General features: G+C 44.2%; 2 protein-coding genes across 4 annotated transcripts; both read left to right on the top strand.

Moving 5' to 3' along the window:
- Positions 1–497: 497 nt before the first annotated feature.
- Positions 498–2,756, top strand: sdr42e1 (short chain dehydrogenase/reductase family 42E, member 1). Of its 3 annotated transcripts, none has more exons than XM_085766146.1 (3): positions 498–624; positions 1,073–1,149; positions 1,422–2,756. In XM_085766146.1, the coding sequence occupies exons 2-3, from the start codon at positions 1,088–1,090 to the stop codon at positions 2,518–2,520; spliced, it is 1,161 nt and encodes a 386-aa protein (XP_085622272.1). In that variant the 5' UTR covers positions 498–624; positions 1,073–1,087; the 3' UTR covers positions 2,521–2,756. The 3 variants fall into 3 exon arrangements, with proteins under 3 accessions (XP_085622272.1, XP_085622289.1, XP_085622281.1); XM_085766163.1 differs by having other exon boundaries at positions 550–736; XM_085766155.1 differs by having other exon boundaries at positions 550–726.
- A 1,085-nt stretch (positions 2,757–3,841) lies between these two features.
- wtip (WT1 interacting protein) lies at positions 3,842–27,121 on the top strand. The gene is made up of 8 exons (XM_085766228.1): positions 3,842–5,718; positions 12,073–12,174; positions 21,683–21,750; positions 23,353–23,415; positions 23,841–23,971; positions 24,255–24,306; positions 24,977–25,045; positions 26,730–27,121. The coding sequence occupies exons 1-8, from the start codon at positions 4,197–4,199 to the stop codon at positions 26,880–26,882; spliced, it is 2,160 nt and encodes a 719-aa protein (XP_085622354.1). The 5' UTR covers positions 3,842–4,196; the 3' UTR covers positions 26,883–27,121.
- The last annotated feature ends 438 nt before the right edge of the window (positions 27,122–27,559 follow it).

Consider the following 27,559-nt stretch of genomic DNA (forward strand, 5'->3'; position numbering starts at 1 on the left):
TAGACAAGAAACAATACATTTAAGTAATACATTACCCTTTCATTGTTCGTGCAGTATAAATATCAAGTTAAAAAAATTCTATTAAAAAAAAAATTATTTTATTCTGAAGGCGAGGTGCATACCGGAAGCCATCTTCATAGAGTTTTTGATAGAAGCAAAGATAGAAGGTCGGTCGCATGCGACATGTCCTAGGGTAGCATCCAGCATAAGGTATGGTTATTGAGAACATCATTTCCTGGCATAACTTTCAACGTGAAAAACAAAAATCAGAATACAATGCAGATCACTTTGCAAAATTATTAAGTCATGTGCTTACTTGAAGACTCTATAAATAATCATGGATGGTTTATTATTCCCTTCATCATGATAATTTGTCATCAAAATAAATCAATAATTATATTCATCCTTTTATTGTGAAGGTAATGCCTGTCTCTGCTGCTCTGTTGACGCCTATGGTTGACGCAGAGGGCGTAATTACGTAACGAAATGCACGTTCATTCAAGGAAGTGCACACCATGTTCTCCATGGTGCACACACCGGTTCCCTCTACGGAGCTGTTGTAGAGTTTTGAATAAGTGACATTCAACAAATCTTTTACCCATTTTCTAACCGGCTTATGTCGAGGTTGGTACCGACGGTGAAAACGTGACCGTAAATAGAGTCTTGCTCAGACTGTGTATTTGTTACTCTACTTTTGAGAGACGCTGAAAAAACCCTCGCGAAAGTGTAAATTACGGTAACGTTAGTCTTTAAGCTAGTCAGACTTTTGGTGTGTGATTTGTGGTGCAGTAGATAGGCTAATTAGGAATCACGTTAATATTAACGTGATTCCTAATTAGCCTATCTACCTAACTCAGTAAAAACGCTTGATTATAAATGTGTTGATGCACACAACTTAACGCAGACTGTCGGTTAGGTAACGACTTTTAGGCTACCGTCATGTTTTTTGTTTTGTTTTGTTTGTCAGTTTTCACACTTTCGAAGCCGCGCGTGATTGTGTGTGTGCTTTTCAAAGTTGTCACTGGTCTTCCTCTGATTGTAGGCTAATCAATTGTTTTTCATAAACCTGCAGATTCGTCCTCCTGCAATGGAAAATACACGTACAGACACCTTTTTAATAACTGGGGGCTGTGGCTACTTTGGTTATCGGTAAGAACAAATTTATTTTTGTGTATCATTCAAGAAAATGAATCTAACATTCAGTCAGTTTGGCTGCGTGGTGCTTTACCACAGCAAGGTGGCGCTATCGCACAAGTTTTTTTTTAAATGTTTTATCTCAGTCAGACTGGGATCTTTGACCACCACAGAGCTTATGGATGTGAAGTAGACACATGTACAGTTAATGTAGTTTTGTCATAGATTTGCATTGAGTATTGTGGAGATTTAAATTAATATTTCATCATATCTTTGTTCCCACACAGCCTGGCCTGCTCCCTGCATAAAAAAGGAGCCAGAATCATTCTGTTTGATACGGTCCCACCAATCCTAGAGGCACCAGATGACTTTGTGTTTATGCAAGGTGATATACGTGACTATGCACACGTTGAGAGGGCCATAGCTGGTGTGGATTGTGTATTCCACATTGCCTCCTATGGCATGTCTGGCAGGGAGCAGCTGAACCGTCATCTGATTGAGGCGGTGAATGTCCAAGGCACACAGAACGTCCTGAAGGCTTGTGTCGAGCATGGAGTGTCCAGGCTGGTTTACACCAGCACCTTCAACGTGGTGTTTGGAGGCCAAGTGATCGAGAATGGTGATGAAAGCCTCCCTTATCTACCTCTCCATCTGCACCCTGACCACTACTCTAGAACGAAGTCCATGGCTGAGATGGCTGTGCTAAAAGCTAATGGGACAGCGCTGAAGGACAGGTCTGGGGTGCTGAGAACTAGTGCATTGCGGCCGGCAGGGATCTACGGGCCCGGAGAGCAGAGGCACCTACCCAGGATAGTTGGTTACATTGAGAAGGGGATCTTCAGGTTTGTTTATGGTAAACCCAGCAGCTTGGTAGAATTTGTCCATGTGGACAACCTGGTATTGGCACATGAGCTGGCAGCAGAGGCACTGACCTTAGAGAAGCAACACCGCTCTGCCGGCCAGGCGTACTTCATCTCAGATGGCAGGCCTGTCAATAATTTTGAATTCTTCAGACCTCTGGTGGAGGGCTTGGGCTATCCCTTCCCAAAACTACGGCTACCTCTCCATCTCATTTACTTCTTTGCCTTTCTCACAGAAATGATTCACCACCTGGTCGGCCCCTTCTATAACTTCCAGCCACTGCTGACACGTACAGAGGTGTATAAAACTGGCGTGACTCACTACTTCAGCATGGCAAAAGCCAAAACAGAGCTTGGTTATGAACCCCAGGAGTACAACCTCAATGAGGTTGTTCAATGGTTCAGATGCAGAGGCCACGGGAAAAAGTCTTGCAGCTCCTTCCCTGGTCGATTACTTCTAGACATCCTGTTTGTTGCTGCCTTGATTGCTGTGGCTCTCTCTTTTCTCCCAGTTGTTGGTAGCTGATGAGAAGCTGAGCCATCTGTGATCTATGAAACATCATTCTGACATTTTCTTAAACATCCTGTATCAAGACTGGTTTATGGATAGTTTGTTTACATCCAAATATCCATGTACACATTTTATTTCAAAATTGTCATAACTGACAGGTGCTTCAGACATTTCAAAAGTTTTTCGTAACAATCTTGTGATACTGTGATACCCATAACATGTGAAAATAAACATTATGCTACTTAGCTGTACCATATACTACACTGTCACTGAATGTCTTAATTCACCATGTCATAGGTGAACTATGTGTCAGATGCTCGAAGCTCCAAGGCCAAAGACTGACAATCACTTGATACATGCCAGTGTTTTAATACTTTTTGTTGAACTGTACTACGGGGAGAAAAAACTTCTAAGTGTTCTGGAAATTGTAATACATTTTCTTTTCAAGTGATAATGCAGTTTGTTTGTATAAGTTCAACTGTGGATATGATGTGGTTATTGAACTGAAATGATTTCAACCAAACTCATCCTAAAATTAAAATTTGGATTCCACATCCATAAAACGACAAATAAAAGAATATCTGCATGTGTGTGTTTGTTTGAATAAGTTGTAGGCCTATACTCCAGATAAATACTGTATATAGTATATAAATATAGTAAATAGCCTACATATACTAAATAATAATCAGACAAACAAGTCACCATTGAATAAACAATGAATGATTTGTGCACCTTGCATTTTGTTCAATTCCCCCACGCGAGGTCTGTACCTTTATTCGAGCCAATATAACCATAATTTAATAATTTATGGGCCTTCTGGTGTGTATCAATGCTTGTTACCAACATGAAAATGTTCCTTCATCATAACTGGACATTATCTAAAATGAATGGGGATCTGGGGATACCAGACTAAAAAAGGTCGGGATAAATTTGAGTTTTAAATAGCTTTTCCCTCCACATTAGCAAATCACTGCATCTTATTCCTGGCGTAGCCTACAAGAAGTCTGACCAGGTGAGGCGTGCTTTGTGTGGTATCTTAGTCTGCCTTGGATGAATGCAGACGTCCCCTTCTCTCTAAACTATTCTCTTTTCAGAGCCGGCAGCCCCTTGCTGAGTTGGTCGCAATCATTGTTTCTCTGCAGCATTAACCACATTCCACAGAGGCGCAGCGCATCCCGTCTTCATCCTCGCATTCCTTTTACGCAAACGAGTCCCCTGTGTAAAACGGCATTTTACTTAAATTTCCTCCGCCCTCGTTTTTTCGGACTTACATACAACTAATATTTACGGCGTATGCAATTATCCAGCCTACTTTAATCTGCGGTTTAGTGAGCGTAAGAGAAATCTAGTGGAAAAACCAACAAGGGGAAATTCCTCCGCGCAGCGCGCCATTGACTGTAAAGACCTTTCAACTTAACAAAAACTGAAGTTGACAAACGTATCCCTGTCGGCTGAAACTGTGAGAAAGAGTTTGTTTTTTCGGCGAAGGGGGCTAAGCATAAGAGGACGATGCGGCACACGGTGGAGGTTTCTCGGTACGTCGGTGGTTTTCTGTAAAAGGAGCGACGGCTGTACCGCGGCGTTTTGTTTTGATTTCCATGTGAAATGCAATTAGTGCTCCGCGGTGCTCGCTAGTTTGGCTCGCGGAGCGGAGCACACTCTGAACTTGTTTCTCGCCTCGGGAGCACAACATGGAGCATTATCAGGAAGACTTGGGGCTACGGGCCAGTAAACTGATGGAGGACCTTTCCCTGTATGATGCGTTTAAAGACGGGATGTACAATTCGAGGAGAGACTTGGTGATTAACCCCGATTTGGACTTTGCGGCTCCGGCTGTAGCGGAGCATAAAAGTAAGCCAATGAATGGTACCTCTGTGCTTCACCAGCAGCATCACACTGTGGAGAATTTCACGTCTGGGAATAAAGTGTACAACGCGGCTCCGGTGCGCCCCGTGAACTGCAGCCGGACCGTGCCTGTGGATTTTTGTGCCCCTCAGAGAGACGCGGTTTATACTGAGGAGGGCTGCTGCACCAAATCCGAGGTGGCTCTGCCGTGCTACACCGGTGCTTCCGAGAGGCACCGGAGGTACTCTCTGGAGGTGCAGGGCCACAGGTACAGCACCGGCTCCGCCTTCGACGGCGTGCCTTTCAACAAACCGGTGGCTCTCCCCGGCATCAGGTGCAACAGCGTGTGCATCACCAGCAGCAGCCACGACGGGAGGTACAACGCCACCAGCCCTCGGTCCAGCCTGGCATCCTCTCTGTCCTCTCAGGAGCAGAGCAAGCATGCCAGCCCGAGGTCGAGCATCAGCAGCCCGCGCACGAGTTTGGTGGTGCCGGGTCAGGACAGGTACACGAGCCCCAGGTCTAGTTTGGTTCACTGCGAGGGCAGCAGCGTCCTCAGTCCCAGGTCCAGCTATGCAAGCACCGCCAGCGACACGAGTAAGCACTCCAGCCCCCGGGCCAGCCTCAACAGCTGTGACTGCTGCAGCAAGCCCAGCAGCAACCGCACCAGCGGCATCAGCATGGGCTACGACCAGAGGCACACCAGCCCCAGGTCGAGCACGGCGAGCCAGTACTCCTTCACCACCAGCCCGAGGTCCAGTTACTCTGACTCGCGGTACGGGCCCGTGGTGAACCACGACCTGGAGGGGGCGATTTTACACACAGCGCCGCTGGCGAGTCCTCGCTCCAGCATCTGCAGCCAGGACGGGAGTGCAAGACCGGGGACCACCGCGAACTGCGTGGTCAGCCCCCGGTCCAGCATCTCCAGTCACAGCTCCAGAAGCTCCCGCAGCTCTAGGGGGTCTATGAGCACCTACCCGGACCTGCAGCTGCCCTCGCCCAGGTCGTCGATGCTGGGGAGCAGTTTACACGAGGACACCCTGCTACAGGAGTTTGGAGACTCCAACGGGATCCAAAACCGCATCCATCTCCAGGGGCTCTCGGCGGTGCCTGAGCCCCAGCAGCAGCAGCAGCAGCAGCAGCAGCAGTCGGCTCAGGCGGGAGGGACCGCGGAGATGACGGCGGGGTCACCGTCATCATTTAGTTATGGGGTGTCTTCAAAACCTTCAGCGAGCCAGAGGTTTAAGCTACCTTACCAGGTGACCCCCAGCCGAGACAGTGGGCCGAGCCAGGCGGAGAGGAGGTTGGAGGCGCTCACCCTGGAGCTGGAGAAGGAGTTAGAGATGCACATGAAAAAGGAATACTTTGGTAGGTACTATTAATTAGCTACAGGTTTGGTTTTAATTCTGTGAATTTCGTTTGAAACTTGCTGCAAGACATGACTAGAAAAACCAGCAGTTTACTCTACACATGGCCAATTACTACTACACACAGTAAAGAGACACCAGTACAAGTCTGGAATAAAGTAGAACTTATAATGAAAAGTGGTCATTTGAATGATCTGATTTAGTCAACACTGTCCAGTCTCAGGCCAGTTTAACCAACATGATTGATTTGGTTTATTTGGGGGAAATTTTGCTCATTTACAGATATGCTGTTCAAAACTTAATATTATGTTAAAAGAGCAACATTTCCCTTCATTGTTTTATTCTATTCCCCAGAGTTTGAACAACTCTCTATGGCACCAAGAGAACAAACATGTAGTATTAATAGCATGAAACATCCTGCATAAAATTATCTGTATTAAAACCCAGTAAAACTGGAATTTGAAGAAAATTTCCATATATTTCTGGTGTGCAGGAATGGATTATTAATAGCTTTGTCATCTCTGCAAGGTCTGTTTACTAGATGTGAGTGCAACACAACCACTAACAGGTCCCAGAGGGGAAGATAAGAGTGGCTTTGCAGGGCAATACTAATTTCTGTCTTGGCAGAGCGAAAATTTGCACAGTGCTGCACCTCGCTGAATGGAGCCTTCTGTTCTGTCAGAGAAACCCAGAGGAGAGCAGTGTGGTCCGGATCTGTTGGAAATGCAGTTATCCTCCGAAGCATGGAGTGTAGATTCTGGTCAAGTGCAATTTGAGAGTGACAGTAGGGATGTGAGTCTGACACTGGGGGCCACCCTGACTGAACAGGCATTTTGGAATGAAAACATTTGTTGGCTGAAGTGCGATTTAGTCTTTGGATTTAGGTTTAAAGATTAATTATTTTTTATCAATTATTAATTTGTTGTGATTCTGTGTTTTTTTTTCTTCCTCTGTTGTTTAGAGATCAAATAGGTTTGCTGTAGCAGCAGCGGCAGCAGCAGTAACACAGCTACAGAATGGCTGCTGAGGAAGTTGCTGTCTACCTTTTGAATTAGCAGCCAGACAAATGGCTGAAGCTGGTGAAACAGTGGCTTGTTTTATAGCCAGTGCACTTGCTCAGAGCGAGGCGCAGACAGCTGTTGATTTGTTCCGCAGAAGCAGGTGAGAGAGAGAGAAGGAGGATGGAAGACAGGAGGGAGAGATGAGTAAGACAGCTAGGGGTAGGGTGGGGAGGGTGGGGGTGTCTGGCTTGATGGAGAAAGAAGCAAGAGGGTGGAAATGGAGATGGAGAGAGAAAAGGCGAGGGAGGGAGAGAGAAGAATGCAGTCAGATGCTCCTCACACCAAGCCAAATAGAGACAGGTCTGTTTCTGTAGCGACAGTGGAGAAATTGATCGCCAGGGCTTTTTCTTGAGGGGAGGGGTGGTGGTGGTGGTGGGGGTGGGCAGCAGCACTGCCTGCCAGTGTCCCACACTGCTCTGCCTCTCTGCTCCGCCGGCTGGCCCTTGTGTGGCCTCTGTTTGTTGTGATGGTGAAGGAGCTGTGAATCAACAGCTGGCCCGATACAGGCCTGCAATTGAAGCGGCACAGTTAGGCCCACCCCACCCCTTTACTTTTCCCCCTCCTCTCCACCTCTGCCACCACCACCACCACCACCCCGCCCTGACTCCCCCGCAAAGCCCTTCATTAACCAGCCAGTGGGGAGTCGGGCAACACCAGACACTTGGCACACGATCTTGGCTGGCGGGCCAGACATAGTTGGTGGGGGTCAAGTCTGATCACCTGCCCAGAATTATAATGGCAGTAGTCATGCACATGCCTGACACACACACACATACACACACACACACATGCTGACTTGTGGACAAGACAGAGCACACTGGTCTGCTGTGTGTGTTTTGCTGCAGCTTCCCTCTCACTCTGAATTGTGCCGATATGTATATTTAAATATAAGTCTCACTTTAAGTTTATAACCGATGTGCGAAATACTGTGAGAAGTGAGATGAAGTATTTCCAGATATTAACCTGCAGTAACCGAATTCCTTCCTTTAAAGACGTGAAGTCCTGAAGTCCTTTAAAGACGTGCAGAGTTAAAATCAATTGGCAACATTTAGAAGATGCAGTGTGCAGTTATCCTTCAGATTTGACCCTGTGTTGGATTGACCACACTCGTGTTACCTGCTACTATCTCCCGAGTTTGATTCGATATTGTGCAGTAATGAGTCACAGTCACACCGAGTTTCATGAACCAGGCTGTAGAAACCTTTACAACTCACAGCAAGCTCTGTGCTGGTTTACAATTCTGGCAGACATTATGTCACTGTTACATCAGAAATCAAAAGATAAATGTCATGTCAATAATGCTGCTATAAACAAAACAGGGCGTCATCTTAACAACAGTGTCCAATTTACAATGGTGGAAGAAGGCATGTTTATCAAGTGTTTTATTTTTAACCCCACGTAATGCACAAGATCCTGTCCTTGCCATATGGACCTGTTACGAAATGGGCACATGAGATTCCAACATCCTGTTTTGAATTGAATAACAACAGGGCTTCAGAGATTTCCTCCTTGTCCTGTAAAATGATAACCACATCCTCACTCACAAGAACCTTTGGGGCTTTTTAGCATGTGCTGCTTGTCACTATGTACAGTTGTTTTCAGTGGTTAGCTCCTCCTAACAAAGCAAGTTTCCATGTGGATAAATATAATCTCGACAGCTTTTTTCGGCACATGGCGTCGTGTAGTTTTTGAAGAAAGTGCTACATAGTTGCAACCAGAAGGGATGAAATAACAAAGATAAATCAATACAGCTGCATAAATAAATAATTCATTTTCAGTTTAGCTGTTGGGTAAAAGTCAAAGCTGAAGAATCATGTCAGAAACGGCAAGGCCAAAGATTATTTCTGTGGGAAAGAAATGGAAACAAGACCAAAGACACTAATGAAGCTTCAGAACACTCCTGCTATCTTGAATACACAACCTGTCTCATCTCTCACGTTCTCATTAAAACATCTGGATTGATTGGCTGTAACAGATACACCACTGACATATTTCTGTCATCCCTCCTGTTCACCGACCATCGACTGTGTAATTCAAAGAATGAGTGACGCGGCCTAGTGACATTTATGCAGATGTGAGCGAGTCGACTGGCCCAGGTTGGTCCGGTTGGAACCTTTTTGTTAAGGCTACAGGATGGTCCCAGTCTGGTAACGACATACAGTACTAGAACAAGGAAGAAGTCGTGGCAGTTGTTTCTCGTTAGTAGTGACTAACATTTACATTACCCTCTAACCTGAATTGAGAGTAGAGTAATGATTGAAAGTAATCTTGGGGGGGGGGGGGGAAGTCCAAGACCGAGGCCAAGTACCAAGTTCAGTGCCAGTACTCATAATAATCACATGGCTTGATATTAACATTATTCCTCGCCTAAAAAGCAAAACATAATTTTATATATCTCTCTATGGTAGTATAGATTATCATCTATACTACCATAATCGAAACAAAGTATGGATTGATAGAATAACACAGCATGGAACTTGCATAAGTCTCCCACTTGTGACACTGGTGCAACCAAGTTTTTCAGACAGTAAAGAATGAGTCAGTGGCTTCGCTAAGTCAAGAAATGCAAGAGTTTAAAATGAGTAGAAAAAAAAGAAGAGAGAATTCAGTACTTAACACATGATAAATTCTCTAGTGAAATGGCTGCAAGGAGGTATCTTTTTTTATTTACAGTCTTTACCTAATGGACTCTATGGAAAAAGTTGTCAGTTTACAAAGTAAAGTTGTCTCATGTCCCCCTGAGTGAGGAAAAAGAAACAGATAGGTTACAGGAGTCTTATCAGACAGGAATGAAAAGATTTTCAAAGAATTAATATGCAACAGTAACTAAATCATTCATATTTGATCAGCTGGTTTGTTTCTGTCTGTCCGAAGCCCCGTTCTGTCCAGACTTAGCACTGTGTTTGCTATCAGAGGGTTTTATTTTGGTAAAATTGTTAAATCAGTCCTGATCATTGAAGGTTTACTAGTTCACTTTTATCGCTGATTTTGTTCCGTTATCTTTGTTAAGTGCAGGAGCGCAGTCACGAGTGCAGGTCGCAGCAGGAAACGCCAATATTTGACTTTGTTTCTGATTAAAAGAAATTGTACAAACAACCCTAGATTAAAGGGAAGACATCTAACCTTTGGATGGTTTTCCTGTAACCTTGTCCTTCATCTCCTATTTTTCACAAAGCCACCAACGGCTCTGGAGGTGTTATGAAAGGGAAATTATTGCGTCAGATAACCAAGGAATTCCACAGTTGTGTCACAGAAAGCGTATCCTTGCTCGGCCACTATCCTGAGACGTGTGCATTTTAAAAGATAAGAAGACGTAATAATCTGTCCATGGGAGGAGGGGGATGTTCATGTGTAGCTCCCATGTTGGGATCTTGTGAGATCTTGTGTCCTGTAGGCAGTGTGACCCTGGACTCACCCCACCCAGGCTTTGACCCTGCACTCCCTGAGGAATGTGACCCCGGTGGAGGTCGTCTTGTGCGTGAGAGTTTGGAGATAGTTAGTCTGCTGCTTCCAAATACTTTTTAGCCACTGTGTTTTTTTTCTCTCAGTATAGTTTCTTCACTAAAGGTCACAGTACTTTGTTTAGTTGGCTTAGTTGAAGCTTACGTGCAGCACTCGCGTACCTGTGGATAGCAGGGTCAGTCAGTGCATCGCTCCTCCAACATGCAATGTTTTGGGACTGACGGTTACCATAAAGGTTAAATTACACCATTGTAATCACATAGCCAAGTTGTTTGACTTGTAGGACACATTATCAAAATTAATTGTTCATGGAAAAATATCCCTTAGCAAGACATGTAAACCCCATCATACCGCCTGCTGACCACCTGACCTGCACCTTCCACTTGTACTTGAGTGTGTGGACGGTGGTTTCTGCTTCCACCTGTTTAGCCCTCAGCATTGTTCTGCTTTTAGCTAACATAAAGGACACAAAGGTCATCAGTGTTGTCTGTCTAGTTGTTTCTTTGTCCGTCCTTCTCTCATTGGTTTGGTGCAGATGTGTAGAAAAAGGTAATGTCACTTATTTCTGTGCAGTTCAAGGCAGAATCTGATCACAGTGGTGATGTTTTTGCTCACGTTGCCAGAGCAGCCTGTCAAATCTGATCAAATAACACCAGCAGGTCATTATAGAGTTAGTTTAAAGTTAGTGAGAATCTCCCAATTCTTTTGTTGTCAGTGGCATTAAAGCTGATTATGATGTATTTCTTCTTTTGAGCAGCGTTGTTTTGGCTATATAACATGCTCTTAGTGGGGGATAGGGAATCACTGAGGGAGCTCAGTCGGACTTATGACTTGAATATTTCTGAATACCAGTTAGTTGAGTGTTCATGTATATGCAGTGCAAATATTTAATACCGCAGGTTAGTTAAAACCTGTTGAGATCAAATTACACTCAAAAGTCAATTCAGATCTTCCTGGAACAAAGAAAAGCACAGAAAGTTCTTTGAAAGCTGTGTTTCCGGCCTTTTCTGACAATCTCCCTGTGTCCTTTGCATTTCCATTCAGAATATTTTTCGTATAATGATCAGCTCTCCTGAAGCAGTCGGGCTTCAAACGGTATGATGTAATGCATGGAAATGTGAGAAGTTTAGGTTCGTCTTCTTCAATTGGAATAGAAATCGTAATAAGAAATACTTCTTGTGACTTAATCACAAACTTGAATTTTGGGGGGAAAAGTCTTTAACCCTCTATCAAAGCGACAGTTGTGCATGTCTAATAGTTTGCTTCATGTTTTATGCCTGGGACAGTTTGGCTCCAGAGCCTGACTTACTTTTGAATATCATTGTGGTGTTGGTCTTCAAAGGCCATCAAAAGATGCAGAGAAAGCAAGGGGTGAATTCTCCCCGTGGAAATACAATAGTGCTGATATTTGAAGCAGGTTAGTCATTTTCACATTTAATTTCAGTGTTGCATAATTAAAGAAACACACACAGGCTTTGGCAGTGTTGTTGTTGTTTTCTTAGCTTTCCAGCAAAGCTTGCAGCATAGCCAGGCCAGCAATTGTTTGATACTCACGGTGCACACAAGCATTTGCAGCAAACGTTGTCTTCACTGAATAGTACAATAGTTGCACATCCACTCGGTCTCAAACGGGTTATAACAGTTGGCATAAAGAAGAGGTAAATCACTGTGCTCGTAGCATAAAACCTCACAAAGACAGAGGTGCTGTAAATAATGATGTTCTGTGACCACAGGATGTAAGAAGCTCTGATGTTATTGTGATTTTATTGTTGCATTCAGATTGTTTTGTCCTGCATGCATAACAGAACTAACTGATCTCTCATGACTAACAGGTATCTGTGTCAAATGTGGGAAGGGTGTGTATGGAGCCAGCCAAGCCTGCCAGGCCATGGGGAACCTGTATCACACAAATTGCTTCACCTGCTGCTCCTGTGGTAAGTAAGAGTGGTTGACATACTGTAGAGAGATAACAGTAAAGGCTGATTCACTATCCAGTCTGCATTCAGCTGGCATGAATGCACCGGCGCTGTGTGTTGACACCTTTGCCACGTTTTAGCATCAGCGTTGCATCACACTGACAGTTTGCCCCGCAGTCCGCATCCTACTGTATGTTTGGAGACCAGGCTGGTAGACCAGATCCACACAGTGTGAGTGGCTTCACAAGAACTCTGAAGAGTGAACAGCCTGCTTATAAATTACCCAGCTATTGTATCATATTTGATGTCTGCAGTTTCAGATAAAACCTCTGAAAAGCCGGATGATATTATTGAGACATTTGCAATTATGCAAGTGAGTGTTGTGCAAAATTAGCTGTTAGCAGTTTTTGCTTGCACCTGTGGATGCACACACAACTATCAATGACTGACTCGATGATATCAATGCACACATAAGGATGATCATTGTCTTTTTTCTATGTTTTCCAAGTGTATTTCTGGACATTAAGTCACTAAGGACACTGGAGATAATGTTATGCTAACATGTATCTTGTCTGTGTGTTGAGTCTGTTGCGACTCAAAGAACTGAGTGTTATTTTTCTGCACATAGGTACCTTCAGTACATTGCCTCCATGTACTCTGCATCACTGCCACACTGTCTGATTAGCCAATAAACAGGCCAAGGCCATAGCTAACTTGTTGCTTTTCAAACACTGGCCTGGGTCTGTCTTCTGAAAAAACCAGAGTAGACATGCACATCACACCAACGAGGGCAGGTGCTGAGTACAAACAATAAGCAAATTAAAAAGAACAAGAGTACTCGCAACTCTGCAGGACTCAGCGTATCAATTTATTGTGACGTACGTTTCGAGCAGTAAGGGTATGCTCTTCGTCAGACCAGGTCTGTCTTCTGTCATCTTGTGAATTGGCTGGAAGTTGTAGCTTACAGTTGTTATGAAATACGTTGATTTGAGATGTGTTCTCTCAAAAAGTGAACTTACACAAACCCACACAGCTTTTTAATGTAATCCACCCTTTCTGCAGCCATTTTAATGTCCGTTATTTTCTGGTTCTGGCCCAGGAAAGTGATGAACTCACTCTAAACATCAGCTACATTATGTTAGACTGGTCAACAGCCATTAATTACCACAACGCACCACACATCTATTTAATCACTGACAAAAGTATTTGTTTGTTTTAATTATACATCATTGCTTCAAATACACCACATGGCTCACAGTCAGCATCAGTCATTCTTAGACCATGCAACCATGCAAAACAGCTAAGTTGCTTCAGTTTGTGTCTGGGGTTCCCACCTTCTCCGTCAGCACATTTCTGTTTTTTTTTGCTATGTATTTTGTATTCCCTTGCTCTAGGAATCAGCCACTGCTGTCTCTGCTGAAATATCATCATTAGCATCACCAGCTTTCTGTTTGAGGTGGTGTTACAGTCGGGATCAAAACATCTGCTGCTTAAAAAAAAAACCTCAGGCAGAAGTCTGCTCAGTTGAACAGCAGGGCAGCTCAGTTCTCCCAGTGGCAGGAACAAGCTAATCATGCTATAAAGAAATGAAATGGTGATATTATTTAGTCTTGAAGACTGTAATTAAATCTCTTCTTCGGCTCAAAGTATACAGTATAGGTTTTATGTGTGTATGTGATTTTTTTTTTTTTGGATGCCCCTGTCACCCGACTCTACCCCTCCTCTCCTCTTTCCCCGGGAAACAAGAGGAAGATGTCAGGAGAGAGCTTTTTAGCCAGGTTTCCCCCATTCATATGTGCACTATACATGGATACTGATCCTCCACCCCACCCACCCCGACTCTGGAAGAGCTGCCTATAATTTACGTGTAACCAAAGCCACATACTTTCCGATTTATTGTGTGTCTGAAGAAAGGGGGGCCAGATGCCAAGTGTCCAGTTGCTGAAGTTGCGGGGTTTCGCTGTGGAAAGGTAGCCTCCCATCTGTTTAAAGGTGCAACTGCAGTTTCACAAGGCCTAATTATGCTTTTAGTGTTTATGTACAGTAGAAGTTGGCTTACAATGCAGAAACCAGGTAAACATGCTGGTTCTCACCATTGTATCTGTAAGATCCTCTGAAGACTAAGATGCTCTTATAGAACGAGTGGATTACTCACTGGGGAGGCGGTAGTTAGTTACGTCATAAAATAACTATGTAGGCTTATCGCTGTTAGACAAAAACCGCAGACGACTCCCGCGAGAATCTTTGTTGCATGTATTGGAGAAATCATGTCTGTGATGAGTTAAGAAGTCACTTTCTTGGCCTTTGTTGTGAGCCTCTCGAGATGGTTTGTTGGTAACAAGACTCATTTGACCTCATGTTTGAGTTTTGAAGGCCTTGTTGAGTTGCGCTTTAATGTGCCTGCACTTGTCATAACACAATCCATTGATTTATCTGGAGCTACGTTCTTACCTCCTTGTTTGTTTTTGTTTTGTTTTTAATTTTTCTTCCCCTGTTCGCCTAAGTTGGGTCCTCCTGGAGTCTGGAGCTCCAGAGTGAGGCATAGTTTGCTGAGACATTGCTTGCTGGTAGCCTTGGGCTTTGTTTAACCATGCATAATTGAGCCCTCCTCTTGGCTTACTCCCATGGTTGCACCCTTTTTTCATGAAATGGCCAAGAATGCAAACTACCCCCCTCCACTTCAGCCGGCCTTCCCTGGAGGACCTCAATCAGACAGTCACAAAGTGTACTAGACCTGCCTATCAGAGGGGGCAGCCCTGGCATGGGCTCACAGTAAACAACAGCACATGCACAGAGAAGTGCATGTATACATAATGTGAACACGGATGTGCACAAATTTTGCCCCCTTAGTTATCAACATTACCCGGTTTCCACTAAAATTGTGTGGTGGCATAAAAATGAAATGCAGAGCTGTGCTTCCTCCCCTCACAGCTCTAAATTTGTGTCTTTGCAGCTACAATGAGTTTGCTCTTTCCTCAGTTTGCAACTGACTATATTTTGCCACATTAATGTGTGTTAATGGGAGTGAAGACATATTTCTGTGTGACTGTGAGGCAGGGTGGTGTTGAAAATAAGCACGCAATCTCCTGCTAAAAGTTAAGGAAAAAATAAACACACTGCTTCAGGCTGGATGAGCAGACTGTCAACCGCAGGGTTGATGACTCATTTCTCTGTTAGGGTAATCCAAGCAGCCTCTGAGAGCTCTGGCAGCAGAGGAGAACTCAGGGGCTTGAATTTCTAAAATCATTCACCACCACCAGTTGCACCTGCCAGGCAGTGGAAATGAGAAAGCTAGAAAATAGGGAACGTTCAGTTCTTTGTGTAGCGTTTCTGGACTAATACAGTATGTTTACATACGCACTCATTATAGCAGTGTCATTAGAAATAATTGGACTGTGATAAAGATTCGGCAGTTCTGTGGAAGCTGTAATATGACCTACGGTATCTTTCTGCACAAGAGAGAAATGACATGTCATATGAAATATATTGTTATAAAAGTATTTCTTCAGTCGACGTCATTGGCAGGTAGACGCTGAGCTTTCAGCTAACAAGCCTGTAGCAGATCCTAACACCTTTCAAGGCTTATAGCAATGTAGATAAAACCACAGACAGCTCCCGCGAGAGTGACTTGAGTTAAATATATTTTTTACTATCCAGCTGTTTTGTTTCTTATAACAAGATGCCAAAATAATTTATTTTCTTTTTTTTTTAGTAAAGTAGGGCCGATGCCAACCACACTCTCCTCGGTCTTCATTTGTTGTCATGGAAAAGTCAACCGAGGCTGAATTTCTGCATCTCTGCATGACTGACATCTCCAGTGTGGGTGCATCTTTAGGCCATCACTGTGCACCTCACCATTATGCCTGCCTGAGAATAATGTTACTCTGTATGATTAGAACTGTCAGTCCAGGTCCACATGAACCTGATATGGATAATGTACTGTTCATTAGTGACTGAAACATAGCAGACTCAGGCCATAGTCTGAGTTTTAAATATGTTCTGATTTTGAAACGTATATATTAGAAGATATTTCTCAGCTCATCTGCATTCACATCCCAAACACACAGTCTGCAGCACGAGAAAATAACTTTGCACCATAAACCATGGGATATTATTAACAATGCATTTCCTGTGGGAATTTTTCTAATCCATCTTTTCCACATTTCTTCTTTTTTCTGCAAGACATAGTATGTCACCCGCTGCACATTTCTCCCAGCCTTTTTCCTGCACCTGCATTAACTTAAACCTGAAGACTGTGTTTTGAAAATCTTCTGCTTCCTCCTCTTTTGGTAACTTGCCCCAGAAACAGGTGACATTTGGTGTAAGTTCTAGCGAATATGAAATAGGTTTGAAATTCACTCGTCGTCAAATCAGTTTGGAAGATGAGAATCCCACCTGACAGCCACCATACCAGATGTTGTGTGCAGAATATTTGATCCAGTACTCATCTCATCCCCAATGCCCGAGTGAGGTAAACTGGGGCTATATCTGCCTTAATGTTTTGTAATCAGAGCATGACATTAGACAATGTTGGAATGTGTTTTGGTTTCAATATTAGCTCGGCTTGCTCGAGGGGTGTGGAAGTCATTGCTGATCAAAACAGCGATATGTAACTGGGGCTAGTGATGAGCTGCATCGTTCATGGTGGATAATGTGCTTACCATTGCAGCTTCTACAGCAGGGTTTTCACCAGAAATACTGTGCAGGCCCGCTCAGGCTCACCACGGCGTGGTTTAAAACACCAGTTTGAAGCTGCTTTGTGGGCAAATCACCACATTCATCTGTCCTTCCATCCAAGCCAGAGCTGTGGTTTCTCTGCCAGAGACAGAAATCAGAGGCTCAATGTTGTTTCCCGCCAACAGGAGCAAGAGCAATACCTCCCTTTATGGTCAGTGACAATACACAGAAGTAATGGAAGTGATAAAATACAAATAACAGAATAGAGTTCATCTTGTTGTATTGTCTGTTAGTGCAGATGTCAACATATTAGAGAAACACTTCCCCCATACTCTCATTTACTCTACATTTGAGTGGGAATGGGGAAGCACACACACACACACCTTCAGAAGGAATTTGACAAATCTCTGTTCCACCAATTTATTGCCGCCAAGCTGCTAAAGTTTTGGCACCGTGGGCTTTAACAGAGCAACGAGGAAAGTGGAGGTCATGTCATGCACAGGAACTGGCAGATGATTGGTTTGGTTTGAGAAGTCACACGATTTGAATATAACAAGGACGAAGTTGGCGGTTTTACTGCTGTGGCATTGCCAAAGAATTCATATGTTGGGATGTGTTGTGTCCTATGTTCAGATACAAAAATTCAATGAACCCATTTCATGTTTCTGTTTCAGGTGTTTTTTTTGTTTCAAAGAGTTTACAGTTGTAAGCCAGGAGTTAAGAAAACAACAACATGCTTTCATGTCAAGCTGAGCTCTATTGAAAATGATAAAACCATATGTGCAGCACAGGGAAGCTGCCTTCACAAAGAGGAACAGTCATCATGTCGAAACACATCAACGGGCATATGACCAATAGGAAGTTGACAAATACTTCTACTAGGAATGTGACCTGACATGACCCACTTTTGTAGCAGAGTTTGCAATTTAGATGATTCAAAGGTATACGTTATTTACCTAGTCCAAACTCCCAGGATATCAGTGTTTTGATAGGTCGAATGTTTTATTCCCCACCACCCACCTACAGTTGTATTACCTTTGTTTTGTGATCTATGATAATTCAGGCAGCACCACCCAATGTCAACCTGAGTCTAATAAGTGAGAAAAGGTGAAAAAGCCTGGATGGGTGTGTTAGCTTACAGTCATAGTGCTTTAGTCAAAAAAAAACCCAGGGTCTGCTGTCTAGAAGAAGAAGATGATGTCAGAGGTTCGTCGTGGGTTATTGATAAATACTGAGCGCAAGGAGACTCAACATATAGTCTAAGAGCGATCGTTAAACAAAACTGAAACCACTTCTTCCTTTTTTTTATTTGTACGGGCTCCAGTTGAAGTAAGTGAGACACGGACTGAACATTTGACACACAGCTGCATTTATAACAGCACAGCACATGTACTCACCATAGAAGAAGTGTTTTGCCCTAAAGCTAAAGGTCAAGCTGACTAACGCTTTATTTCTAATGCTTTGTGGCCTTCGTTGCCCTGAATTGAGCCTTACAGATAATTGTCCTGTTGTCTCTGCTTAGGATGATCAACCTTACCTAACCTTAACCTTAACAGTCAGACTTTGATTAAGACTATGTCCACGCTAATATATTTTAAACATTTTTGAGCAGAAACAACCTCCAACGCTTCTATTTCGTTAGACGTTTCTTTCACCACTGGTAGTTATGCTGACACCCAATCAGGAGGCAGCTATGGCAGAGTTTCCAAAGATCTCCGTTTTTAGCAGCTTGATGACACCCGAGCAGTGTGGAAGCCAGGACTAAATGGACCAAAAAGCGATATTAGTGGAGATGTAGCCTAAGCCTAGTAAGTCCCAAGTTGCTATAGTGCATCAAGTGTGTGATATCATAAATACACCTGTAACTTACCAACACATCCAAGAGGAGTGTGGTCCAGGCTTAAGGAATCAGGAAGAAACAAAACCTTTTTAAGTTTCCTTCCTCAACAATGGCATTGAATCCCATAAAAACCTGCAGTGTCTTTTAATTCCCCGAGTACTTGTCCTGGTTTGTTCAGGGAAATGAACATTCTTCAGTTTATTTGTGAACGTGCTCAGCACAGACGTGCAGCTGTACCACAGGAAAATATAGCTGAATAATACCTTTGCCATGGTGACACATCAATCCTCTTGAATCAGACCGACACTCATTTCCATGGCAACACCATCATTCAAATACGGTGCAGGATGAGCTCTAATTCCTAAATGACCAAAACCTGCAAGCAACCAGCATTAGGAGGGCAGAGGTCGGGGTCTCAAAGCCTCAGCAGTAACACTGTGACTGTACTGTGAACAGAGTGAGAGGCGAAAATTTGATTTTTGCTTATACAGCCAAGTTACCACATTTAATAATATATGCTGTTCAAATCAACACCTCTGTTTTTGCAGCTTGTTAAGGCTGACTCCAGATTTAATCATATGTATTCAACTAACTCTGTATATACAGTGGACACAATTAATACAAAATTAATTTTACCAGTTAAAAAGTAATGGTTTATTTTGAGATTGTGCATTTCATTTTCTCTGTAGCTCAGTCTGGTAACAAAAGGCCAGAGGAGAGAGAGGCAGGCACGGAGCCCTCCCCCTCCTTTTCTCGGTGAGGGAAGCGGGCAGAGAGCGGGTGTTGGAGAGGTGCGGGGGGTTGAATGGGACCAGCTAGTGACCTCAGGCAGAAAGAATGTCCCCGTTTGCTCAGTCGGCCCGCTCCCCTAGCAGCGCTCCACACAGTCATCAGCGTTGAGGCCTTTGTGTTCACCTTCCAGACCCCAAACTCCAGAGCAGAGGCCACAGACGAGCACACAGCAACACCTCGCAGCCCCCGCTGCTGCACTGTTCACTATAATCTCACTGCTCCTGGAAGTTTAGCCTCTCCAAAGTCCTGGTTTTTGAAGACAGTGTCTCCAAAGAGTTTGCTTCACATGGAGTTCTTCCTCGGTCCAGCTTTTTCTCTTTGCGCCACACTACCAAAATGCTAATTGCTGCTCAGTCTCAAAGTCTTAAAAGTCTCACCTATTGTGTGGACAGCATTCCTTGGCCGCTCCAGCCATTTATGTGGGTGTTAATGTATTGCCATCTCCCAGCATTGTGTCACTGTGTTTGTGTGTGAAATACAGCGATTGCATAAATTTCAGTGTTAAAAAGAGAAGAAGGGGGGTGCACGTCTTTCCCATGCTGGGACACCCATAAAATCAATGGTGGCTCAGGACGACAATTAAATCTGACTAATCCAGCAGATTTATGAGATCCGTGTGCTTCGTCTGCCAGCCGCGGGTGAAGTCATAGCACTGCCAGAGAGACACCGCTGCTGTTAAATGAATTTGAATGGACGAGCTGTGAGGGATGCATGGCAGGGGGCTGCAGAAGCCAGCCCTCAGCAGAATTTCCTTGTTAGACTGGATTCAGACTTGGATTCTGATGAATGAAGGCTCACTCAGCCTTCAGACTCTCCCCCTGAGTGGTAAACTCAGTGTGCTGAACCTGGGCCCACTGTGGAGGAGTCTGTACGACGTTGGGCTCCAAATATTTGGATGTTTTAATGATATTTTCTCTTTCAATGTAAATGCAAGTGACCAAAGTGATGTCTAAAAGTTTCTTCACCAGTCTAACCTGCTAAATTGATGAAGATCCAGAGCCAGTTTTATCTGTCTGCAGAAGTCTGCATTTGAAAAACAACCAAAGCTTGAAATGTATAATCAGATTCGTGCATGTGTCAAAGTTGGGGACATCCTCCCTCTAGTCTGCTATTGTTGCTCTGTCTGTGAGCAGGGCACAATGGTCGGTAGGGAAGAGGGGAGATGAGGGGGTGGGTGAGGTGGGGGGGGCTGCCTGAACAGCAGCCTGCTATATTGATTGTGTATGGATTGTGAATGGGATCAATGGTTGAAGTAATCAAACGGGGGAGGGGGGGGGGCACAGGCAGAATGTAACCTTCCTTCAGCCAACCATCTGCTCCGTGAAGACGTGCTGCATATGGCTGTTAAGTAGAGAGATTAAGATTAAAGAGTCATAATGATGTATTCTGATGTCGAGTGTCGGAAGTGAACATAAATTGTGTGAAATAGTCAATACAGCCAGCTCAGCCGTATGTTGTCCCTGTCCCTGTCTTGCGAGCTCTTTTTATGTCATGAAAAACTTATGGTTTTATGATTGATTAGAGATTACATTGTTATAAAGAAGAAAATCAGGTGAATGTGCTTTTTTAATTATATAACAATATCACTTGGCTGCAGCAACAAGTGCGTTGCTCCTAAAGCATCTATATATTTTCTCTGCTGTCATGTTTATTTCTGGCATTCATCTCTCAACATTGCCCACCATTAAGTTCATTAAACAGAGAGAACGTTTTGCGTCTGTTAAAAAGAATTGTTTTGACCCCTGTCTCATAATTGTCAGTTTGATGAGAGGAGATTGCAGTAATGTTAATTAAGCTGCAATAACTCTCCAGCTTTCTGTCACCACCAAATGTCAGCATCGTTGAGACAGCTTGCTACTGATTAAACTTCACCTCACCAACGTAAATATGTCACAATGTGATAATGTTGCCTGGATTTTTGTCTCCCCGTTGGCACATCTACTAGTAGTAATGATTCTGTTTGAGAGAACAGGAATTTTGACACTTAAATGCTGATGTTACAGTAAAATGTTGGTGATTAATCCTGCTTCTCTCATTTCGTTGGGGGTTGCATGACGTTGATATCACATTCTACAAACTGTTACCACAATGTTGGAATCAAACATGTTCCAAATGGTTTTGTTAGTCCTCTGCTCTGAATAATGAAAAACAACCCCAGACCAAATAGACGAAATAATTTGAGTACGAAGATTGAATTTTTTTTGTCTTTCTTTGCAGGGAGGAGGCTGCGAGGGAAAGCTTTCTACAATGTCAATGGGAAGGTTTATTGCGAGGAGGATTTCTTGGTAAGTCACCTGTGTTTTCACAGCCATTGAATTCATTGGGATGAAGAGCAGATTAGCTGATAGCAATGCGAAATTGAGGAAATTAGGGGCGGGTGGAGCGGCGAACATTGAATTAGGATCTCCAAGTGCATTCTGCAACCCTCCAGAGGAAACAAACATGGCAGTTGCAATTAGGAGTTTAGCACCACCCCTCCAATTCACACTAATTTCCCCAAATTTCCCCAAGGAGCTCAATTACCCCACGTGCTGCTCCCCAGCACTTGCAATTAAGAGTGGGAGGAGGCGAGGAGGACAGCTGTAGCTCTCAGGCCCCTGGTCCATCTGCTTCAGGTTAATGGGGGAGACGTGGGGCCTGCTCGCACGGCGCCTTCATTTACAGTAACTCATGATGAACACAGCAAGATGGTAATTATGCAAATGAGAGAATAATATATCCGCTCAGTGTGTTGCGTGTAATGTAGCTGTATTTGATGCTGAGACTTGGAACATTTGACAGGAAATGTAGCAGATTTTGATTCTGAACACAGAGATCTTGCAAAAGGTTCCTGTAAAACGACAGCGTTATTATCCTGACAGTGACGACCTCATAACACATGAGCTAATCTGCTGTCAGGACTTCCCGCTTATAGGCAACTTCCCCTTTGGGTTTAACTATTAGGAAATACTGAAATTCCTGTTTTGCTTTTTGCAACCTGGGATAAACTGATGCTGGAGGCCAGATGATGGGATGAGACTAATCTTCTCCCACCTATCTCTTAGGACTGAGACTTGAACAGTCTGGCCTGTCACCCCAGGGGTGTTTCAGAGGTCGGGGGAGGTGGTGGCAGATGGTAGATCTGGAGGAGAGATCTCAGGGGCAGGGGGCAGGCTGCCCATCACCACCTCCACCTGGTCTCCCCCCACCCCGAAAGTCATCGGGTCATGACCCCGAGGGGCTTGTGAGCTGCAGATGGTCACCTTTTATTATCCGCCCCCGGTTGGGGTTTAGGGGGAAACGAGCTGTCAATGGCTTTGTTTCCTGTAACACACAGACGGCTCTTCAATGGAGTGAGGATGCTCAACATCCAAGAATTGGCAGATCACGAGTGTGACTGTAAGATACAGTTAAATCTAGACGGCACCTTGCAATGGCATCGCACCGGGCGCCATGTGTTGACTTTCAGACCCACGAGTACTTATCATGCCACTCACTTCTCACAGGTTGGACAACACCCACCCTCAAACTCAGCCTGTATTTTGAACTCAACTACACACCAGCAATGTTTCACGGTTGCATCTTGCACAGTTGTGGTGCTTCACACAAACAGACATAGAAACACCTGCAAAAAAAGCACTTCTGTGGTAGTTTGTGATGTATTAGATTGGACGCCACCTCTTAAATGTGGACATATCAGCTGAGAGACAAATGACTGTGAAAGAAACCTTTTCATGTTCATTTTAAGAGCACAACAGCGCCCTCTATAGGTAACTTTAAGACCATGACATGTTAATGCACCAGGTCTGAAGCAGGTTGTGTTGTACTGATTGCATTGCTGGCACAAACATTACCTGCTTTCATTCTGGTGAGTAATAATAATCCTGTGTCTCTCATCTCACCCGCAGTACTCTGGTTTCCAGCAGACGGCCGAGAAGTGCTTTGTGTGTGGTCACCTCATCATGGAGATGGTAAGAGCTTTATCACATGAAAGGCCCAGAGTCCATGCAAGTTACAGTATGTCAGGTCATGTTTGCAGTGTGTGTTGATCTTTAGATGCATGAACAATATTTTCTCATTTCTGCATCTGCTTGATGCATCAGTGTGTGTGTTTTTTTATATAACTGAAGCAGAGTTACCATGGTGTTGTGTAGACGTTGGTATATTTGAATCTTAATTAGCTCACAGTTCCTGACTACAGCAACATCTATGATAACAAAGCTGATATGAACCACCCTCACTGCGTTTACCTTTTCAGTCTGGATTTAAAGAAAGCTGCCAGATGCCAGTCCATTGCATGATACGGCATGAACTCAGTGGCCTCATTCCCAAGTCTTATTGTTATGCTGTGTTTTTTTCTACGTGTGTGTGCGTGTGTGTGTGTGTGGGTGTATAGATCCTTCAGGCGCTGGGCAAGTCCTACCATCCAGGCTGTTTTCGCTGTGTTGTGTGTAAAGAGGGTCTGGATGGAGTGCCTTTCACCGTGGATGTTGAGAATAACATCTACTGTGTCAAAGACTACCACACGTAAGGAGAACATCTCTGCGCACGCTGCACTGATGAAATGTGATTACTGCATGACAGAGCGTGGCCTGGGATTTGATAACAAGCTCTTTGAAATTTTGGAACATGCAAACAGCGCAGACACAAAATGTGTGGTTCTCACCGTGCTCCTGCGGCCGTTACTATTTGTCTGAACTAAGATGTGGATTTACGTGTGTAAAGTGTCAAATATGAAGTAGGGTGATTCACATTGCACAGACACTGGTGTGAATATTTCAATCATTTTTTCATGTCTCTCCCATTACAGGGTTTTTGCTCCCAAGTGCGCCTCGTGCAACCAGCCCATCCTTCCAGCCCAGGTCAGAAGCATGTCCAAATACATGCAACTTCAAACACATCTTACATACATATCACTGTTGTCACAGATAATATGCTCTGCTAAAAATCCATCCTGGTTGAACAAATGGACCAGAAACGACAATAGCGTACACACCATGAGCTGGTTGATGAACAAAACTCACTACTAACAAACTAAATACTAGGATGAGAACTTTTACAGGCAGGTTTATAAAGATTTCAAGATGAGCATCAACTGAGATTTTTCATTTCAAAATGAATATTCAGTATTTTTCAGTTCAGTCTTTCATTTGAGACGAATGTTAATCATTTATTGGATCATTTTGTTTTCTATTTTAGCAAACAAAGTACTAATATCTATTTTATTAGCTACAGTCAAAATAGAATCAACAGCAGCAAGCTTATAAGATAAAAAAAAAAACTTAGCTGAAATGATCTCTCTGAAATCCAGTATCAATCAACATGACTCCCACTAACACATATCCTTAAAGCAAATCAAGCTAGAAAAAAGTCATTAAAGTTTCTTTCATAAAAAAATAAAATGTTCCTCCTTCTGTTTGCTGTTAAACTATCTGCGGGGAACAAGGGTTGGGTGTGTTGCTGCAGGGATCAATCCTCAGACCTGCAGCACTGATGTGATGTGAAGGTCTGACTCTGTGTTTGTCCCACCAGGGCTCTGAGGAAACCATCCGTGTTGTCTCTATGGACAAAGACTACCACGTGGAGTGTTACCACTGTGAGGTGAGCTGCTCCTTCTACACACACACACACACACACACACACACACAGAGTTAATTTAGCATCAATACGTATGATTCAGCCACTCGAGATATTATGAAATGAATAAAGCAAATACTAACAAAGACATGTTACATAGACATACACACACAGGTTCACAACCACTCCAGTCCCTTAAACCCAGTGAACCTGGGCAAAAAGCTGCAGATCGTGGGATGAGATTTTTGCACTGAGTAATGTGAATCACCACTGGAATGAATGAGACTCACACAGACAGAGAATACACACAGACAGATACCAGCCCAAGGTTACAGCACAACATCGTGACTCACTGACGAAGCACATTCCTGCAGTCACTTTTCAACTCAGCTGGGGACTTGTTGCTTCAACCAGACTTGTGAAATCCCAAGTCATCATGTCTTTTGTTCTTCAACTGTGACAGAGACGTTTAGTGAAGCAAATCAACACTTCATGCTGCCCTGCTGTGATTCTGTTTTTGTTTTTTCGTTTTTTTTTTTCTGAAGTCTAAAACTGAATTTTAGAACAGATGATTTCCACTGTCCTCCTGAGCAGGGTAAGACCCACTTGCTTCTCTGAATGGTTAACATTTCACCTCCTAGAAATGGAATGGATCATATTGTTATGTAAGCGGTGGGTAAATCATTCAGCTGAGCTCTGGAGGACAGAGGAAGGGTAAAGTCCAGAGCTAAATCATCCCAGAGATGGCAAATTCTTCACACTTTCCCAAACTGTAACACAGGAGGTGCCTCCACCATAATCTCTTCTGTTTTTTAAATAGATGATTTTGAGATTATTCAGTGCTTTAATGAGAAAATCTGTCTCTAAAACATGAATTTTCAGCTGTGTATCCTGTTATGAGTCACGATAGCAGCAGAGTCATCAGTTAATGTAATCTGTCCTGCATGTCCAGGGTCCACCTCAGTGTCTCATCCCTCACACACATACACAGAATTCCTCTGAAGGTTCAAAGTTCAGTGTATTCATCCATGAATGTCATCCTTGTCAAACATGCACAGAAATACACAAAAGATACAACAAGTCAAGACCATGACCTGTCTGACCCACAGAAGCAGCTTTACCTCTGGGCTAATTGCGCACACTGTCGGTCCTTGAAGGGAACACAGAAAAACTTGCACATAACTGAGGCCACTGCTTTATGCATCTGTCACTGCACGTCACTGAACACTGAATTTTCCTTAATTCCTTTCATTTGTGGCAAAAACTCATTCTCACTGATTCCAGTTTACTTGGAAAAATTCACTGTCTGTGACAGCAGTGGATGTGGTGACTGAGCAGATACTGGTGTGAAGGCTTAATTCGCTCTTTTGCTTTCTGACAGAGTGGGAGATGAAGAGATTGATACCCAAGTTCTTGCGAACTGGAGGTTTCAGCCAGCAGCAGGTTAGGATAGTTTAATTTAGCTTAGTTTAGCAGCAAGACTGGAGTCAGGAAGAAACCATTAGCCTGGCTCTGTCCAAAGACAAAGTGCTGGACTGACAGGTTACTGACTGCAGAGTACCAAACGTTTTAGCTTCATCTCTCTCTCTACTTTCCACATAGTCCTTGTAGAGAGATGTTTTAGTAAAACACACACATACACACGCATTAGGTTATTAATTGTTTGCATGTGTGTGTTCAAGTTTCTGTTTTTATGTCCCCTCTTCAGGACTGTGGTCTGAAGCTAAACGATGAGGAGGGCCACCGCTGTTATCCACTGGAAGGCCACCTACTCTGCCACAGCTGCCACATCCATCGGCTCCAGTCGCAGGTCCCGGCCCACCCGCCCCACAGCTATCCCCTCCATGTCACTGAGCTGTGAGGGGGGGGAGGAGGGGGGGCAGCAACCGAGCCCTGCCTCCCAGGTGATCCGAGACAACAGCAATGGGCGAAAAAGGAAAAAGAGAAAAGGCCTACAACCCCTCCAGCAGTTCCAGATGAGAAGCCTCTGTGTGGCCATCTGAGCTTCTGCCCCTGTCCCCGACTGGACAGCCAGGCCGTGGACTAACACACTCAGTGCAGCTCCCACCACAAGCCCCGCTGTCACATGACAGGGCTGGGGGGGGGGCGGGGGGGGGTCCCCCTCCTCCTCCATCTGTGGTTCTTTCCTTCCCCCTTCCCCTTGGGTGCCTAACCCTGAAAGCCAACACGCCGGCTCATCCAGAGGCCCCTGGTGACGTCACACCTCCTGACCCTTGCACATTCATCAAAGGGAGGGTTTTTTTGGGGGGGATCGGGACAGAGAACACAAACTCTCATCTCTTTCCTTGCTTCCCTCGCTTTTGCTTTCCATGTTTTGTTTTTTTTTTTCATCTCTGTACCCTGACTGAAGCAGTTTCGCTGCAGCGGATTCACCAGTGCCGTCACGTCTGAGGCCGCTGCTGATCTCGGCGTCAGGAGAGGCCAGGGACCCTGCCACTACATTCCAGTGCTGGCTGGACCGGACCGGCCCCAGGGTGGGCGTGCTGTGCCTTCAGAGCAGACCCTCTCTGTGCAGCT

The sequence above is a fragment of the Trachurus japonicus genome, chromosome 3 (assembly GCF_045865225.1).
Source record: "Trachurus japonicus isolate A0001 chromosome 3, Traja_1.0".
In the NCBI taxonomy this organism is placed as follows: domain Eukaryota; kingdom Metazoa; phylum Chordata; class Actinopteri; order Carangiformes; family Carangidae; genus Trachurus; species Trachurus japonicus.